The 20,845-nt window shown below is 38.1% G+C and overlaps 1 protein-coding gene and 1 long non-coding RNA gene across 2 annotated transcripts in view; one reads left to right on the top strand and one right to left on the bottom strand.

Moving 5' to 3' along the window:
* LOC124133937 (sodium- and chloride-dependent glycine transporter 2-like) overlaps nucleotides 1–20,845 on the top strand; it is a 57,848-nt gene that overhangs the window by 16,695 nt on the left and 20,308 nt on the right. Inside the window, exons 2-6 of the mRNA XM_046498528.2 lie at nucleotides 2,851–2,982; nucleotides 5,144–5,426; nucleotides 11,608–11,740; nucleotides 12,303–12,437; nucleotides 12,984–13,087. Of these exons, the coding sequence (XP_046354484.2) occupies nucleotides 2,851–2,982; nucleotides 5,144–5,426; nucleotides 11,608–11,740; nucleotides 12,303–12,437; nucleotides 12,984–13,087 (787 nt within the window). The remainder of the gene's footprint in view (nucleotides 1–2,850; nucleotides 2,983–5,143; nucleotides 5,427–11,607; nucleotides 11,741–12,302; nucleotides 12,438–12,983; nucleotides 13,088–20,845) is intronic.
* LOC125381175 lies at nucleotides 16,850–20,007 on the bottom strand. Its single transcript, XR_007221748.1, has 2 exons — nucleotides 19,306–20,007; nucleotides 16,850–18,981 (listed from the first exon to the last, which is right to left on the bottom strand). It is a non-coding gene; the product is annotated as an uncharacterized LOC125381175 (long non-coding RNA).

Raw genomic sequence — 20,845 nt, 5'->3', positions numbered from 1 at the left:
GTAGTTAAATTGGTGCACTTGTTCTACTGGTCCATTGTCTGTTTGAAAATATGAATTCTTTCAGATGAGTAAATCTACTTTGATAAGGTTCTTGGATTTGTATCGTGTCACAAGAACTTGTGTTGCCGAGTATATTATTAAAATGAGGGTATCGCTAATTACTTCCCTTGATATGATCGTCTTGAACTTTGTCATGTACGAGAAGTTAGAAAAAGAATATATAATTATTATGTTGATTAGAAATATGTGATTATTATGTAAATGAGGGTATCTTTAATCGCTTCGGTTAATATGATCGTCCTAAACTTTGGGTGTTGAATGGGTTTATATCAAGGAAAACATAAGTTTCAGAAATAATATGTAATTATTATGTAAATTAGGGCATCTTTAATTATTGGTACTAAATGAATAAGGTATATAAAATAAGGTCTATAAAATAGAATACTAAACGAGGGTTGTCAAATACGCTGCCAAAACGATGTCGTTTTATATTCTAATATTTTTTTAGACTGACCTGATGTTTTCTTTTGTGTTCAGGAAAAAAACACAAGTGTCCACATTTCCTTAGACAAATAAAAACTACGGGTGCTATTTATAATAACATACGAGATACACGGGGATAATGCTTGAGAATCGGCATTGGTATATATTTTGTCATTGTCGGATGGTTGAAACAGTAACTCATTTTGTATACATGGCTGGTACTGAAAAGAACAAAAGCCTCGCTGGTTTTACATTTAAGATAATATACAAAAATGTGAAATGTATTATTCATTAAATTCTATAGGGCTAACCCTAGGTTTACGTAATGTATGTCTACATTTACTTTTAGGTTTATCTTGACAGTCAATCATGATTTATGTCACTGCATTCATCTGAACTATTCGTCCTTTCGCCATTCTGTCAGTTCACGCTGAGAGAACGCTCTTCTTCTCCAAAACCGCGGGGCGTATCAATATTAACTTGCCATAAATGATTGAAGAGGACAAAGGAGTACTTGTTGAAAAATCTGCCATACTGAAATTCGCGTATTTTCACACCATGACGGGATTCCGGTACAGAATAGGTTCCTTCAACCCAATAAGCTTGTGGTTAGAGTTGACTCATACACATATGGTTGCTGCAACATGTCACCCTGCTCATTGTGTGTCTGGTACCCCGACGGCGTAGGGTCGTTGGTCGTGCAGTCAATCACTGGTTTGCCTGGTCCAGTATTGGTTTGGTTTGTTGTTTTACGCCGCACTCAGCAATATTCCAGCTATATGACGGCGGTCTGTAAATAATCGAGTCTGGACCAGACAATCCAGTGATTGATATCATGAGCATCGATCCACGCAATTGGGATCGATGACATGCATCAAACCAAGTCAGCGAGCCTGACCACCCGATCCCACTAGTCGCCTTTTACGACAAGCATAGTCACCTTTTACGGCAAGCATGGGTTGCTGAAGACCTTTTCTACCCCGGAATCTTCACGGGTCTGGTCCAGTATTGATAACGGGAGCCGGACAGTTGCCGTCAGTAGAACTGCCGCCCGAGACAATTGCCACTCATAAAAGAATATTTCATTAACATGTTATGAATTCTATATTCGGTTAATTATACAACAACTTTACAACGTGGAGAATGGTGGATAAAAAAAAGTCACTGTTTAAAAGTTAAGTAAAACTTCAACTGTTAACTGTCAGTACAGCAGAAGAAACAATTCACAATCTGTAATTGTGAGCCACGTGGCTCAGATAGTTCATGCCGTGTCTGTTAATAAAGTCTGATACAAATGAATGGTGCGAAGGACAAAATGTTGGCAATCCTTATATTGTTTGCGATGGTTGGCCACATTTTGCCCTGCCACCATTTGGGTGATCACCTGATCATTCAGAACTTGTTCCCTCCTTGGGACATGCAATAAACGCCAAATGCTTGGGTGTGCTCGTGAAGAGGTCCAACACACTGGTTGTCAAGTACCTTGTGGTGAAGATGTACTTTCATTACACACCTTTCTGACTTTACAAAGTCTACTTGGTTATCCATGCCTGTGAACAATGCATGCCCATCATGTTGCTGTTGCTTTTGGAGTTTAAGAGGTCCCCTTCTGCCTCAGCAATGTCGGCTGGCCTGTCCCTCTTTGGAACTTATGGGTGTGAGTAGGGTCGATCATGCCTACACAGCTTATATAAATATAGTTTTCGTAATTGAGATTAACTGTATAATTCTCCTCCTCTAGTCTGCTTCAATCTACCATCACAGGATCAAACAGTTTCCGATATATGTATAAATCCTCTCTAACAGAACACTATCACAACATATATGCCATCTTGGAGTTATCAAACAATAGTTGGTTCCTAACCAATGTTATTTAAGTACAAGCAGCTCTGCTCCCATTACTCACCCTCTCCTCTCAGAACACAAAGGTTTTACAAGAAAACATGAAGACTGTTTACATCTTACTTTCAAGAACATGTGTTTGTTTATCTCACTGTGAACAATAGTAAGACACCTTTCATTTAATAAAAAATATATATTGGGTCGGAAAAGTCCTATTGTAGTAAATTCACAGGTTGGCAGTTGTCCCAGATGGCAATTGTCCTAGGTAGCAATTGTCCGGATGGTAATTGACCAGTGGGAATTTCCTGAGTGACAATTGTCCGGGTTGCACTTGTCCTACCCGTTTTACACCAAGCAATCAATCATCATTTATTTCTCAAAAAGAACCACCAACAGTGGTTAAGGAGAAAAATTGTCTTAACATGATAATAATTAATATTTTAACACGCTGATGTGAGATAGAAGGAATATTGTTATCCTCGGCGTTAAACGTTCACTCACTCAACAACCCCCCTCATTCCGCAGGTGCCTTTCTCATCCCCTTCCTCGTGTGCCTGGTGCTGTGTGGTCTCCCCCTGTTCTTTCTCGAGGTGGCGTTGGGACAGTTTGCCGGGAAGAGCGCGATGCACATCTGGGGCTTCTGTCCTTTGATGAAAGGTGGGTAAAGCACATAAATGTGAAGTCTTACAAAACCAGTTCTCAGGTTTTGAAATGCATTTAGAAGTGATACACATAAGGATGACAATATATGGATGTCAACTTCTTCAGGTGATGAAGGAGTAAGCATATACTCCGAAACGTTGTGTTCCTCATAATTAAGAGGTTGACATCCATATATTCTCAACCTTAATACAGCATTGTATATCTAAACCCACCAAGGTCATATGGGCATGGTAACTGACATTTTAGCCCACGAGGTATGCATACTTTAAGAATGAGGATAACCTTTGCAACTCAATTATTGTTATTTTGGGACACTTTTTTAAATGGTTTGTTATTTACATGTGATAGTTATGTGACTTACAAGTGTCAAAATGGTAGATTTAAATCGTTTTATTAATATTTCTACACGAGCAAATACTTTATCCCAGCTGGTTTTCTTCATCAATTATCAGTTATAACTCTGTTCACTGAGGTCATCCATTAGGCTCTATGTCTGATATAAACAAGCCACAGTTACATTTTGGAGTCATATGCAATCATGGCAAACTCACAAGTCAATGTCGATTACGTTAAGAATGTACACAGTGATGAAAATTTAGTTTTTAATGGGTATAATCATGACATTATCATGATGTGGATGTTGTAAGGACTTACACATAAAAAAGACCAAATATATGTCTAAATGTTGTAAAACATGAATTAAAACCAAAATATATGTCTTGTTTGATAGGCATTACTTAGAAGTTGGCGGATGACAAGATAGACACAATTTTATGGATAACAACTTTCCTGTACCAGCAAATAGGTTGGATGGGTGATGTTGTGAGGGCTTGCTGTTCGAAGTGGGTCATGTAGATTTCAGTAAGGATAGGAGACAGTGGGGATCCCATGGGTAGGCCGTGTATCTGTTGATAATACTCGTCGCCCCAGGTGAAGTATGTGGTGGAGATACAGGCGGTGGTGAGGGCTTCATGCCCCATTGGCTTCTAGCTATGTGTTTTCTGTCCATCGTGTTGTGATAGCATCATCCTTGTTGTCACACCTACCTATGTTATCCCACTCATGTATGCCCTTGTTGTTAGTGTTAATCCTCTACTGTTAATCCTCCACTTGCTATATATATTCTGCACTTTGTCCCTCATTCAGTCTTGCTTGACAACGGTATAAGGATCTATACCGAAACGTCGCTTTTTACAGTATTAAAGAAGTTGTTATCCATAAAATTGTGTCTATCTTGTCAAAATATATGTCATTTATATTTATGTTGATCTGTCCAAAATGTGATCTATATACAATAGTAAATCCATGACCAATTAGTAATAAAATTTTATGTATTATACATGTTGATCTATATGTTCAAAAACATTGGTAATACAATTGATGTATTGACAGCCAAGACCCTAGATTATGTGTCTTTACTTGTAGTTTTGCTTCTGTGCACATTTGCGCTTGTGGTTCTAATTCACTTATATTTATGAAACAAATACAAAAGACACAAACATCATACCGAGTAGTTATGCCTGTGTTCCTTTTCAAATTAAAGATATTTTTAGAAACAATTAGGTGACAATTACTCCACATTACTTCAATGACTCTCCCTACCTTATTTGCAGGTTCAAACTGGTATTTGATCGTTAAATACCTGTCGATCTGTACAATTCCTAATCTGACTGCACTTGACAATTAATAAATAATGAAATCCTTTTTATTATGACATTAAAACAAATTCATTCCAAGAAAAAACAAATTATTTGCTGCAATTATGTCGTTTGTTATTAATAATGTACTATGTACAGATGTCAGGTTGAGACAAGAAAAAAGAGGACACATCAAACAATTATATTTATTAGATGAAAAGCAAACTGTAAAAAGGGTTAAACTGTATTAACCGATCATAACTAAAAGTCTGTGTTATAACTAATGGAAAATATACTTTTACCTCGGATTTTACCGAAATCTGTTAATCACACGGGTCGCTGATGCGGAAACACTGTGATGGTATTATCAATTTGCGATATGCATGTCAAAATGGTGTGATTCCGTCAGTGTAGGGTCTTATATAGGACATTATATATTTTCGTTTGTGTTTATCCATATTTGTATCGTACAATAACCAATGCTGACAGCGATGCTTTTTAACCTTCTATAACTATAGGCTTGGGAATCAGCATGACGATGCTATCGGCGCTGACGCTGATGTACTACCCTATAGTGTTGTCGTGGTCGGTGTACTTCCTCGTACAGTCTTGTTCCCAATTGCTGCCGTGGACGTCGTGTGGGAACTGGTGGAACACACCATCCTGTGTCGTCACCTCGGCACAGACGTTATATCATTCACCAACCAACGAGAGCAACGTCACCGATGGTGGACAAATACGTCACATCTCAGGTGTGACTAATGCCAGTCTCTCACACACTGCAGCGGAGGAGTTCTGGCAGTAAGTGTATTTGTGTGGGGGGGGGGGGGGGTCCGGAGGGGGGGGGGGGGGGGGGGGGGGGGGGTAGGGGTGCTCTTCTCCCTGGCCCCACGGCCCGTCTAGATCGAAGAAGTGACAGTGAGCTTTGTTTCAGTAAAGGGGCCACCGGCCCATTATACATGTACAATATATGATATCAGGGTTAGACAATTTCAGCGCCAATGAGAAAGTTATTACGCTTTTTAAAAGCAGGAAATACAAATTTAACTACAGCATTAACTATGCATGGGGTTTAAGATGTACAGAGTGTTATAAATTTATCAAAAGTATCATTTGTGTAAAAATAATAAGGTAGAACCTTACGTCTCAAACTGTCATAGTATGGACATTGTAAACAAAAATGATATTCAGATTCCACTTCAGGTCTTACACAAAATGGACATAGTTTCTTAGCTCTAGGTATATTGTACTTCCTTCAATTTTCAATTAGCAAAGTATGACGAGAACATCTAAATTTACTCAAAGCAATACGATATGCACTTACTGAAATACAATCTAGATATTTTTAAATACATCATATTGCTTAATACAAGAGTAAAAAGAAAGTTTCGAGTAAGTTCTTAAACTGCTAGACCACTGTTGGTTACCTATATCAATACATCTTGTTTTAAAGTTATCAATAAAACCAATATGATTTACTCCTTGACTATCAATAAAACCAATATGATTTACTCCTTGACTATCAATAAAACCAATATGATTTACTCCTTGACTATCAATAAAACCAATATGATTTACTCCTTGACTATCCCAAACATGGCCAAAACCATATGAATAAAGAAGTTGTTTTACTTTTAGTGCCGAGCAATTGATTCCTTTTGTCTGCCAGATTGTATTGATATGAATAAGCATGGCTAAGGATTATATTAGATCGAAGTAGTACTAATTCCCTTGTAGGGATACTTAGTGTTAAGTCTCTATTATTTGCGAGGGATATTCACTGATATTTCCAATAGTTCGCAAAATCCCTACCAAACAAAATTCCGACAAATTAATATGTTATTACTTTTTTTCTATTCTGTTTCAAGTACCCTGTCACGTGTCATAGGTGATAGACGAGTGAACATGTCTGTGGCTTTGGTATCCTTAGTGAATGAGTGAATGAGTTAAGTGTATAGCTATAGCCACTTTGAACAGTATGCATCTGTATCACGACGTGTCAGCTTTGTGTGTTAGGAAATCCTGAGGCATAACATTAGACGTTTACCACGTTGGTGACATGGGTATGGTTGGTTGGTTTTTTAACGCCACACTCAGCAATATATTCCAGCTATATGACGGCGGTCTGTAAATAATCGAGTCTGGACCAGACAATCCAGTGATTGATATCATGAGCATCGATCCACGCAATTGGGATCGATGACATGCATCAACAGTTCAGTTCAGTTCAGTTTATTTCTCTGAAAAACCACCAACGGTGGTACAAGAGTATATATATATATATATATATATATATATATATATATATATATACAACATATAATATACAATGCAGATCAAGATGGTAACAAGCCTAAAATAAATAGAAATTAAGCAAATAAAGTAATAAAAATAATAATCATCATCATCATCATCATCAAAAGAAATAAAATTAGACACCTTAACGCAATAATGAGTTCAAATTTATGATGAATCTGGACAGATGTTTCAAAGTGGATATATTTTTAGGTGATAACGTTTTACGCAATTTACACATATTTGGCCAGATATAACAATTCTGTGGGATGTAGAGAAGTCGTTGTTGGAGAAGTGCTTCACACCTAAAAAGATAGTGAAATTCGTCTCCAACAGCAGATGAATTGCATAGTGTACAGACACGGTCTTCTCTCAGTAACCCTCTCCATCGGCCGGTTTCAATGGGCAAATGATGATTAGATGTGCGAAATTGTAAAATTGGCAAGTAGATAGTTTTGGGAAGTAATAGAAATTTTTCGAATTTTGGTAATTCTTTTAAATGTTGGTAGTATAAACCTTTTGAACTTGATAAAATAGATTCTCGCCACTGTTGAATAAATTGGTCTTTAAGAGTTCTCTCGACCTTTGAAACCAGCCATGAAGTAGAGCAAATAGACGGGTTTATGAATATTTCTGACAGTCCGACATCATTTAGTATTTTTTTTACTGTAGCTATCCACTTAAACGATTTTGCGTTTGCATCATAGTCTTTTATCAAATAGTTATATAAAATATTAGATAACTTTGTGGGTCCGTTTTAATTCGTTAGTTTATGCCAGAAGGAAATCATCCGTTTAAATACTTTAATTTTGAGTGGTTCCCTGCCAAGTTTCCCATAAACCATAAAATTAGGTGTTGAATTCCTCAGACCAGTTACTATTTTTAAAAATTTCAATTGCATTTTCTCTATCATTTCTAAATTTTCAAAACCCCATATTTCGGAGCAGTACAAAAGGATTGGCACTACCATCACGTCAAACGCCTTCAATAAACAATCTAATGGTAGGTTAACATTTCGTGCTCTTTTTATTAGGCAGTACATTGCTTTTGTCGCGTTTGCTCTTAGTGATTTCATACAAAACACAAGTTGTCTATTTCTGTGAAGATTTATACATAAATATGTATAATTATCAACAATCTCCAGTATCTTTCCCCCAAAATAAAATATTGATTTGGTTGATTTGGCTGGACCCCCTCCAAAGATTATTATTTTTGTTTTTGAAATATTTACGTTTAGCTTCCATTGTAAGCAATATTGGTTAAAGGAATCTAACGATTTTTGCAATCCAGATTGGGTATCGCTAAATATGACTGTATCGTCTGCGTAGAGTAATACTAAAATATGTAACCAAACTGTGATGTCATTTCCCGATATACAATCAAATGAGATCCCTTGGCATCCTTGTTTTGTAAGATACGATTCAAGATCATTTAAAAATATTGAAAACAGTAGTGGTGATAGATTTTCGCCCTGTCTAACACCTGATTGACAAGGGAAGTACTCTGATTCTGCATTATTTGATTGTACCATTGATTTAATATTACTGTACATATTTTTAACTAAAGTTAGGAATCGGCCCTCGAATCCACTGTTTTGCATTTTAGACCACAATCCTACTCTCCAGACAGTATCAAATGCTTTTGTAAAATCTATGCACGCACAATAAAGTTTTTTTTTGACAGTTTCAAAATATGCATCAACGAATGGATAAAGAATATATTATCAGCAGTTTGAAATTGTTTCCTAAATCCCGACTGTGCCGGAGTTAGGATATTATTGACATCTAGAAATTTTGTCAGTCGTTCGTTTAGGATACTGGTGAAAAGTTTTCCGAAACAGCTTAATATCGTAATGGGTCTATACGAGTTTGGATCAGATGGGTCGCCTTTATTTTTGTAGATAGGTTTTATAATTCCCGAGAGCCACGTTTCAGGGATTACACCGCATGAGAGTACAAGATTGAAGAATTCCGAATATAGTGGGGCAAGTACTCCAATGCTATCTATTATATGATCATTCTCGACAAAATCTAGCCCAGAAGCCTTATTTCTTTTAAGTTTCTTTGCAGCCTTTATAATTTCTTCAGTCGTTATATCATCGTTTAAGGTTTTACAATCATACACCAGTGTTGCAGTTGCACATCTTTCTAATTCAGAGTCATCAATTTTGTTTTCATTTAAGTTTTTATAAAAATTATAGAAGGAATTAATATCAGGAGCATTCGGATTTGTGTCTTTCTTACATCCTGTTAGGATCTGCCAACATTCTTTAGGCGAATGGTGAAGATTTTGGCGAAAGGTCTTATTTAATTTGTCTTTATATTTACTTATATTCCTATCCATACATTTCTTGTAAGCCTTTGCTTCTTGGTGATATGCCAGTTTATTAAATACTGTTTTCGATTTTTTAAGTCGACGTTTTGCTTTATTAAATTTCTTTCGGGATCGTCTGCATTCTATTCCGAACCAAGGTTTATCTTTTTCGCGTTGTCTGTATTTAACATTGTTTTCTCTGACTCCGAATGTTGCTCGTGCAGCGTTAACAAGTACGTGCGCGATTTCATTCGCGAGTCTGTTTACACTCGGCGGGTCGCCGTGACCTGTCCGTGCTTCGTGCACAGTCTTCACCAGTTTATTTATCTGTTTAACATTTATATTCTTTATGTATACATCTGATTTATCAAGCTTGTAATGTTTATGTTTGTTAGCGGCATTTATATAGATGCATGGTATAGGCCTTTACATGGATTACTGACAGGAGGTGTGACTGCGCTAAGTGTAAAGGTGAGAGGGCAGTGCACGTCTGAGTAGAGGGGTGAGTAGTCAATTATATTAAAATCAGAAAAGAGCGTAAGGCACATTTGCGATACGATAACATAGTCGATAACACTTTTATCTTTACATGTTGTTTTACCTATCAGTTTATCATTTCCTAGCCTGCCATTACCAATAAACAGATTTAAATTTTTACAGATTTCAATAAGTTTAAAGCCAAAATTATTTATTCTTGTTTTGTCCTGTGTTGCTCTCACGCGTGGCAACCCAAGTTCATCGAGCACAGATTCAGGGTTAAGTTCTGATCTAATTTCATCAATATCCAGATTAAATTCTTCGATTATGTATTCATCAAGAATTTCGTACTCGCATAGATTATTTGTCCGGGCATTAAAATCCCCAATTAAAATGATATACTCACTTTTTGACATAATATTAATTATTGATTCCTCAATTTCATAAAACGTATCGTTTGTAATATACTTTGATCCTTCGGGTGGAATATAAACAGTCCCCAAGTACAGATCCTGATCAAAACTCAATAGTTTTTTACATACTTTAGTCTAAAGAATGTAATCGCATTTTTCTTCAGTTACGGATATATAATCTCTATATTTACTTTTATATGCTACACCTATACCTCCTGATCGCCTTACAGTACCCAACCTATCTAACTCATCCAAACTGTTTGTTTTCGTTTCTTGAAATCCAATTATGTCTCTTTTAGCTATTAGGTAAAAAAAATCCTTATATTCTAGGCGATGTCTGAGGCCACATACATTTAGACTTAAGAAATTAAGACCAGTATTTTGGTCATGAACAGTACAGTCACCACCATCATCATCATCATCATCATCATCATCATCATCATGTGCAACAACATCATGTGCAACAACATCATGTGCAACAGCATTGGCATCATTATCACAATTACTAGCAAATTCAGAACCGTGGTTTACAGCGTTTATATTATTAAGTACAGATTTCTTTTTCCATAATATACATGAAATCTTTGCTTCACGGGCTTTGTTAAAAATAACTGGGGTATAGGCATGATAGTTCAGGACATCTGTGACATCATTGGTATTAGGTACATCTGTGTTTGCATATGTTTTGGTGGAAACATTTACATCAGTTAAATTGGTTTCCTTATCTAAGGACACATGGTTATTCAAAATATAAACAGAGTCCATTGTATTATACACATTGTGAGTACCATTTGGTTTGCTTGGTACATTTATCTTTAAGGTTTCCCTGGACTCACGTGCAAGTTGTGTGTGATCTAAGGTTTTCAGAATATCAGATAGATTGTGAGCATGGTTTGTGTTTTCTGCTGAATTAACTATTACCTGTACATCAGAACAATTGCCAAGATTACATACAGTAGGGGCGCGGTTCATCAGTGCATTTGAAGAGTTCGCGTTATCAAGTACTTGGTTGACAACAGTAGTGTTTACAGTTGTTTGACTTGAGATATTTACCCCAGAGTGTGTATGGTTATTTGGGACAGTATTAGGGTTATTACACATATCTTCTGTGTCAGTAACATTTGTGTTTACATTTAGTTTATATTGAATGTTTTTCTCAGAGTTTTTATTAGGCTTGTTTATGGTAGAAACCAAGTCAGCGAGCCTGACCTCCCGATCCCGTTAGTCGCCTCTCACGACAAGCATAATCGCCTTTTACGGCAAGCATGGGTTGCTGATGAGCTATTCTACCCCGGCTCATTACGGACATGGGTATGGAACCATTATTAAGACGGACCGGGATTCAAACCCATGATTATTGGTTTCTGGCACGCCAAAGGGAAGCAACTCCACACAGTGAAATGGTGAAACAGTGAAAACGTAACGTGTGTATGACGCTGTGAGCGAGCAACGTGCCCTAATTGCTACAATGTATATCTCCATAGGTACAACGTCCTGCGTATCTCCGACGGTCTGGACAATGTCGGAGGGATACAGACTCACCTGGCACTATGTCTCCTCAGCGGATGGATAATTGTGTTTCTGTGCATCATCCGAGGAATCAAGTCCGCTGGAAAAGTAATAAAAAAACTAAACTTCACCATGTAAACAAGATCTGACTTTACTTATGAGCACTATCCAGATTGATAAAGGTTTGCTAGCATTACCGCATACAAGTAAAAGCAACAAAACCCTCTGTACAGTCAGCCACCAGAAATATGTGCTACACATAGTTAAATAACAATAAATATGAAATTAAATTGAGAAACCATTGATGTTTGCTTAGCAGAAACACGCATTTACTCTCTACTCCAAATACGTCGTGTTCATTTTTAATTAATTGATATCGTGTGTGTAACGGGGGCACGGGTGGCCCAGTCGTCTAAGGCACCACAATTCGCTGTTTAGAGTTGTGTCCCTTAGGCACGCCAGAAACCTTTGATTGTGGGTTCGAATCCCGGTTCGCCCCGATTATTTTTCTAGGTTTGTCAGCACCATACCCGTGCTCGTGGGTTTCACCAAAGTTGTAAACGTCTAAGACCTGTATCACCCATATCAAGCTGGCACGTCGTGAAACAACTGGAATAATGTTAAAAGTGGCGTTAAACCCAACTCACTCACTCACTCCTGTGTGTTACAGGTTGTCTATGTGACAGCTACCCTGCCCTACCTCTTGCTGATCATCCTCCTGATTCGCAGTCTCATGCTACCCGGAAGTGACGAGGGCCTCCTGGTGTACATCAAACCTGACTTTAACAAGCTCATGGAGATGCAGGTAGAGGTTTAATAATGATATATATATACAGCAAAAGTGTGTTGGGGTTTTTTTTCATTGCACATAAAGCCATATAATTATTCCCGAATACAATTCTTCATTTAGACATATTTACATATTTAAGTGGATCACAAAGATTTAGGTACTTTAGCACATGTGTATTTTATTCAGATTTCATGGAAATTTCAACCAAGCTTTTCCATCAAGTTTTCGCCATCAAAGGCCTGGTTAAGTCATTCGAGAATATTATGGGAGAGGAATTTACAAATTTCATGCTATTCCATGACACCTTCTTACTTACTGGCACTGACTCAGGTTCTTTCGTGAACACCTAGTGACTGATTTTCAGTGATCCAATCATAAAATGTTCATCACCTGTCTTACTGCACTGATTGTTTTGGCATCCAGTAAGTATTATAACTGTCAGGAATCCTGTAACTGTTTGATCGATAATATTTTTTATCATATTGCAAACGCGCAAAATTGTGAAAACTTTATTGGTAAGGCGCTGCTCGCCTATGTGGCTGTATGTTCTCCCTGGTGTAGGTGTGGCTGGAGGCGTGTCTCCAGGTGTTCTACTCCCTTGGACCAGCTTGGGGCGGCCTTATCACCATGGCAAGCTTCAACAAATTCGACAACAACTGCCTCAGGTGAGAGTTCCTACAAAATTAATGAATACACACATCTCATACAATACAAATGTGTATACTACGGTGAATTATTAATTGAAGAGGCGGGACGGGATATAGGAGGTTTCACAGATACAAATTCCGGTTAATGAGGTCGCCCAAAGTAAAGAGGTCCGTTGATTAGGACGTCCATTGCAAAAGGGACCTGAAATGAGATGTCAGATCAAGAGAAGAGGTTAAGTATACGTTATGTCTAGAGTAAGGAATGAGGTTGCCCAGATTGAAAAGGTTTTGTATATAAGGTTTCGAGAGAAAAATGTCCGGTGTCTGAGGTCTAACAGAGTAACGGTGTTCGGCATATGAGTTCTCACAGAGTAACGATGTTCGGTATATGGTGTCTCACAGAGTAACGATGTTCGGTATATGGTGTCTCACAGTGTAACGCTGTCCGGTATTTGGGATTTCACCGAGTAACGCTGTCCGGTGTTGGAGGTCTCACAGAGGAAAGGGGGTGTGATATATGAGGTTTCACTGTGTACCGATGTCCGGTATATGAGGTCTCACTGAGTAACGATGTCCAGTATATGAGGTCTCACTGAGTAACGATGTCTAGTATATGAGGTTTCACTGTGTACCGATGTCCGGTATATGAGGTTTCAATGTGTACCGATGTCCGGTATATGAGGTTTCACTGAGTAACGATGTCCGGTATATGAGGTCTCACTGAGTACCGATGTCCGGTATATGAGGTCTCACTGAGTACCGATGTCCGGTATATTAGGTCTCACTGAGTACCGATGTCCGGTATATGAGGTCTCACTGAGTACCGATGTCTAGTATATGAGGTTTCACTGTGTACCGATGTCCGGTATATGAGGTTTCAATGTGTACCGATGTCCGGTATATGAGGTCTCACTGAGTACCGATGTCCGGTATATGAGGTCTCACTGAGTACCGATGTCCGGTATATGAGGTCTCACTGAGTACCGATGTCCGGTAAATGAGGTTTCACTGAGTACCGATGTCCGGTATATGACGTCTTGCAAAGTAAAGAGGTGCGATGTTCTACGACGCAAAAGTACTTTTTCCGCAGGGGCAAAACGTTTGTGAAATCCGCGGACCTACTGCGTTGTACCTGCGAAGTATATGAAGTAAATTTATTTTGTTTATTTGTGGATTTTAAAAAGGCCTTTGATAACGTTTGAAGGATTGGCTTTTGGCAGAAACTTCTATCCTATGGTGTTACAGGTATACGTTTTATACTTATATGTATATGTACAATAGAATATGTACAGTAATATATGGTGAGTCATGATGATGATATTTCAGGCTTGTTTAATTGTCGTGTAGTAAGGGTGTCAGTCAAGGGGAAAATTTGTCGCCTCTCCTGGTCTCTTTGAATTTAAATGACATGGAAACTCATATGAATATCTATGACTGTAAAGGTATTACGCTAGAATCACTTTCGGGGATCACCAAGTTGTTATTGTTGTTATATGCAGATGAATACTGTCCTGTTTGGTGAGATTCCCTCACAAGTACAGCATAGTCTGGATGCTTTCGAAATATATTGTATTTCCTGGAAAATAAAGGTTAATCCAGACAAAACTAAGGTGGTTATATTCGGCAGTGCAAATACAGTGGAAAGTGCTCACATGCTATTAAGTGTTCGCGGGAACATTCACTATAATGGGAGATGTGACGTTAGCTAGCTGAGAATGTACATGTGGACACACAGTTGCACCGATTACAGCGTACACGTAGGCTCTTTGTTCAAGTAGGAATGTAAAAGCTATGTTAGTTAATACAATGTATTTATTCACATTTCTGAAGTATATTCGCTGCCTACTTATGTACTGTAAACACACTGGCCAGTTCCATGTACCACTGTGTGGTGTATTGTGGCAATAAAGACGTTGAGAGACAAGTTATACATATACATCCCATGTGGTGATTGTTTTTCATTCATAACACCACACCATTATATAACACTACTCCTTGACAACTTACAATGATTTCAAATGTTAAGTACAACAGATTGAACGAGAACAAATGATAATGCATTGTACAAAGAAGGACTATGTCTGCCATCTTGCAGATTTATACCCATTCGAATTAGGAACGAGAATAATTAATTAATATAAACCCGTGAAGATCTGGGGTAGAATATGTCTTCAGCAACCCATGTTTGCCGTAACAGGCGACGATGCTTGTCGTAAAAGGCGACTAACGGGATCGGGTGGTAAGGCTCGTTGACGTGGTTGATGCATGTCATCGATTCGACATTGCGAGGATCGATGCCCATGATATCAATCACAGGATTGTCTGATCCAGATTCGATTATTCACAGACCGCCGTTATAAATCTGGAATATTGGGGAGTGCGGCGTTAAACAACAACCAACCAACCAACCAAATAATTAATATAAATTATGCAGTTTAGAGTTGAATAGTCCATGTCCTTTGGAACGAAACGTAGAACGGGTGTATAAGTTTTTGAATTTGGTAAAATACATGTAGGTTTGTTAAATAAAACGGTGATTTCCTCTTAATTGCTCTCATTCAAAATGTCTTCGGAAATTAAATTATGTTTGAGAAACAGAGGTGACTTTGTGGGAGAAGTGACTTTAGTCAGCTGAGACTGTACAAGTGGACACACAATTTCACCGATTATAGTATACATGTGGGCTTTTTGTTTAAGCAGGAATGTACAGGAAATTATATGTCACAATTATCTGTGTACTAATTACATTTTAGGATGTTATAAGTTCTGCGGGTATCAATCTGCTTCGTCTAATTATTGGTAAACCAGGTAAACCGTAGCTATTAGACAACCCATGTATAGTCAGGGATGAGTGACTTTGCTAGTTATGTTCTAATTAGCTTCGTTCAAACAAACATAAAATATTTACCATGTACAATATACGCATCTCAAGGGTTACGAATACCGCAGCTGACAAGCGAGCAGGTTTATTAACAATCACAAATAAATACACCCGTCAAACGCGTTAACATTATTTCAAGTGAATCCACGCATCTGTCAAAACCAAGACCGTTTTCATCAGTGACCTGAAATATACAAGTATATGACAGAGGCTTTTCTCCCTTCAGTTTATATCTTCCTAACTTTCTGCAACAACTAATTTGACGTATTATATACTCCTCAGAATCTTGCTTAAAATTTGCAGCTGTCAAATATCGACCCAAAATGTTCACTGGATAAAGTTCCGACCCGAAGACCGAAATCAACACATATCTACCACCTCAATGAAAATTCGAACATATCCACCATGAAAACATAGATCTGAACGTTTAATATGTACAACTTCAGAAAATCTGTGGAAAAAACCTGCATGCGAGAGAATGGACATAGTCTGAAATCTTAAATCAAACAGGGAACAACCAAAGGATTCCAAACACACAAACAAGTTTCTTCAGCATATCCGTATCAATTGGCTCTTTCTTCTAGACGGGATGACTATAACTTATCTGGGCTGCTTTTCTGATATTTTTTATGAGATCAAACTGGCATGGATCTGGTAAAACTGTTACTTGACTTGCCCAACTTATACCATTGATTTCTGCAACAACAGAATGTGATTTCTTACCTCCTTGGAGAAGAGACGTGAGATATAAAACAACATAAAAAGGTTTTGCTGGTAAACAAGACACCTTTGGAAAATGTGAACTCCATTTTTACCATAGAATATAAGCTCTCATGTACTTATTGACAGTGGCAGGTGCTTTTGATTTTGACACTAATTCTGGCATTTTCCTGCTAAACTGATGAATCCTCATGAACCAAGGAATCTTTCTCCTTCCAGATGCCTAGACCAAACATATCTGCAATATTAACAACAAATTGGATTAATTCTAATGGCCAGAACGTATCCGTTAAATGAATCAAACATAGAAGCTTTGCTTCCACCTTCGACAGTAGTACTGCCTTAAAGTTGTAGCATACCTGCACCAAGGGATCTGGTTTATCACCATCAAACAAGACAGGCCAATATGACGCAGAGGGCCACATAGGTACAGCCATAGTTGGAGCCTTGTTCCTCAGAACAAACTTGATTGTTTTTGAAACCAGATGGACAAGTGGTAAAGCCCTGTTTTTGTCTCTTTGCCGCTGCTGTGTAAAAAACGCATCGACTGTCTCGGCACCGGGAACTCAAGATCTGGAATTGAATATTACCAACTGTGTATTAATGTGATCTGCGAATCTGTCCACTGAATGTGGTCCCCATCGTGCATCCAGAATCCTGAAAATTGTATTTGTAACTCTCAAATCATCTGAATCTTCAAATCTGCTTAAAGCATCAGCTTTCTCATTGTCTGACCTTGGGATCCAATTGAACTTCAATATGATATTGTGTATACTAGCTTTAACGAATATTGACATAGCTAGTTTCTGTAAATGCGTTTTAAAACTACCACATGTTGCGACATGACAACAAGGCTTGCTATCTGTGAACCAGTTTACGGTCTTATTGCGCAGTATGTTTGAAAATGCAATCAAAGTTAATTCCACAGCTTTCATCTCTCTCCATGTTGAACTGCGCTTAGCTTGGTCCAAATCCCCGCCGTATTGAAAAACGTAATCAGTATTTTGTATATAACCAGCACAGCCAAAATCAATGGCATCTGAAAATACGGAAGTCAATGGAGTCCGACAGTTCCGAAGGGAAATATTGTCCCTCCAAAACATAAGCTCATAGACGCACTCAGGAACATCTAACCTAATCATTTTGTCCCAAGATACTGACCTCTGAATTTCTGTGTGCATCTGTTTAGTCAATAGCCTGCAGATGTCCCCCATAACTGGACATAGAGATATGATCTTGCCTGTCAAACTAGACAAGCTTCGTGCTGTAAAACGACATGCAAGGAACCCTGCGAATCTATTCCTAACATCTTCCAATTTAAAAGACAGGATACCCAAATCTAGATCCCAGATAAAGTCAAGTCACTCTAGTCTAGTTTGAGGATTCCATACAGACTTTTCTACATTGTAAACGAAACCGGCTCTGGTTAAAGTATTCTTAACTATATATGAGTGTTAAGTACATATGGCCTTTGACACCGAATAACCAAAACCATCGTCCAGGTAAACTACGATGCTAATGGAATGCTTTCTCCGGTACTTGACCAATGGGCGAACACACTTCGTGAAGATGTAGGAAGCTGACGTGATACCGATCGGAAGAACTGTGAAACAAAAATACTTTACAGCGCCTTGGCGTTTCCAAGCGAAACCAAGAAAAGTATGTTGAGTAGGGTGAATGTCAATATGATGGCAACCTGACTTTAAATCAAACCTGAACATATAACCAGAGTTTTGTAAAAAGTCTAGTGCGATTTTATAGCCTTCAAAAACATTTTTTTCTTTCCAGACAAATTGATTCACCAATCACAGGTCTAAAATCAACCTCTTTTTGCCTGGATGCTGAACCGACACTGAAAGAGGATTAATAACATGAGAAGTAGTATTAATTTCAACTCTACATTCGTTTTTCAAGAGTTCATGAACAGACTCTGAAACGAAATCTCCATTCTTTATGGCAGAGCTATTATTCTTACTGTGTGCACGAGGTGGGCTATCAACTGAGGGAATAAGGTAACCTTCCTGAATAGTTTTAATAATTTATTCTGGTGCATCAAAGTTCTTCCAAATTGATGGTGTTGCAGTACGTATGAATTTGGGACGAAAGGCCTGGGTTTGCAAGGAGGGAGGGGCCTGAGAAGGCATGTCGTTATTAGGGTTAGGGAAAGTAGCAGAAGGAGCATTGTGAAGTACTTTGTCTCGAGGCCTGTAATGAGCTGCTCGATGCTTACGGGGTGCCTTACTCTCTGTCTTCTCAAGGAGACGTTCTTCGTCTGAGCCAGAAGCAATGTCGTTTCCCTCCAGTTCCGCAACTACGACCCAAACAGACAAGGATATGTCGGCTAATCTGATATGTTTGATTCGCTTGTGGATATCTGAAGCAAGACTTTTAAGGGAATTTGAACATTGAACTTATTATGTTTGAATCATGGCTGAAACTACTTTCTCCAAAGGACCACAATTGAATTTATAATGCAAGTGATTTCCTTTAAATCTAATGAACGGTATCGCAGAATCTTTGCGAGCTCCTCTTTAGGCAGAAAGCGATCTTTGTTCTGACTTTTCAATTATATCACGTTTGAATGTTTTTAGTTTGCAGTCCATATATTATTTAAACAATTGAAAAGTTTCATAACCTTCCACGGAATCCCTTGGTCTGTCAGGCTGAATTTCCTCGGAAGCTTCGAGAGGGGATGACGGAGAAGTTGTCTGTTGTTCAATTATTTAGCAAGATGTATATACATGTATATGCTCGCCTGTGTAATGCGAAGACCCCGAGTGGTTAAACACAGTCAGTGAACACTACACGTCACCTTCCTCACGTGACTTCGTGACACAACATTCACGTGCAATGTACCTGGCTGCGGCAGGCAAAGTCTTACCGTATTTAACCCATAATACTGAGTGAGTGTGTGAGTGAGTGTGGATTTATGCCGCTTTTAGCAATATTCCAACAATATCACGGCGAGGGACACATTGTACCCATGTCGGGAATCGAACCCGGGTCTCCGGCGTGACGAACGAAAGCTTGAACCACTAGGCTAACCCATAATAGATTAATTTAGACGCAGTACGGATCAACCAATTTTGTTGTGAACAGGGATGCATGAAATTAAAACATAAAGACAAGTTTTCTTCTTGTTCCTCAATGTTATCTGAGATACAGTAATGTTAGTATCTACTACACTTAACAATACATGTATCTAGTCATATAAAAAAAAATAACTCTCTGCTGGAATATGTGGCGCCAATTATTCGATCGGATAAGAATCGTAAAATATATGACTCTATGAATCAAATATTCATACCCGATAACAAAAACAACCAGATTTTAGTAACAGTGCTGTAGCATGACAATTGAAAATTCTAATTAGCAGACAATGAGAATGTGACTACATGTACGGAATAACTATTAATCAAAGCTGTAAATAAACTGAAAATAATATCTATCGGAGACACACCAGCTAACGTTGAGTCACAAAGTTTTATCCATTACTATATTAACTACAATTCAAAATACTTTAGTGTTACATGTACATGGAAAGGGCTTACACGAGAATTGTATTGCTTCCGTGAACATAATACTTGGTATCTCAGCTCTCAGCTTCATAATGCTTCACTAAGGTGGTATATCTGAATTTGTAATGTGTATATGGAGGCAAACTCAAAGCATGAAAAACAGTTTGTGTTGTCTGTGCAATATCCTATCCTTCGGAAACGCTTGTGCACAGGCAAGTTGTTTAATACATAATCATAAATAAACTTTAAAATGTTTCTCCTTCCTAATCAAACGTTATAACATTTCATATCATAACCGTTATCTAATACACAACAGATGATGCCAAGACATATTTAATTAATCTTTTATGTCTTGTGCATATTTACTCAAACAGGACCGTTAGCTGATATAAGGAATGTAACATCAAGTTGATCTTCAAGTTATCTTACTTACTGTTTGCATCAAATAAAAGGGCTGTAGGTGTGGTGAAATTGGGTTTATCTGCGTCCAAGATTATTGCACTTTTATACCGTCGTGCATGCACGTGTGTATGTCTGCTTGTACTAATGTCGATTTATAGTGCTAGCACACTAAGATACCATGCCGCAGTTTACACTGTATAGAGTGACTCCGAGCCGACCAGTCCTTGGTTTAGCCCTTTCATGCCGAGCGCCAGA

Source organism: Haliotis rufescens, unplaced genomic scaffold, assembly GCF_023055435.1.
Source record: "Haliotis rufescens isolate VD_foot unplaced genomic scaffold, xgHalRufe1.0.p SCAF_17, whole genome shotgun sequence".
NCBI classification, from domain to species: Eukaryota; Metazoa; Mollusca; class Gastropoda; order Lepetellida; family Haliotidae; genus Haliotis; species Haliotis rufescens.
The sequence above is the reverse complement of the archived record's forward strand: the minus strand, read 5'-3'. Positions and strand labels throughout refer to the sequence as shown.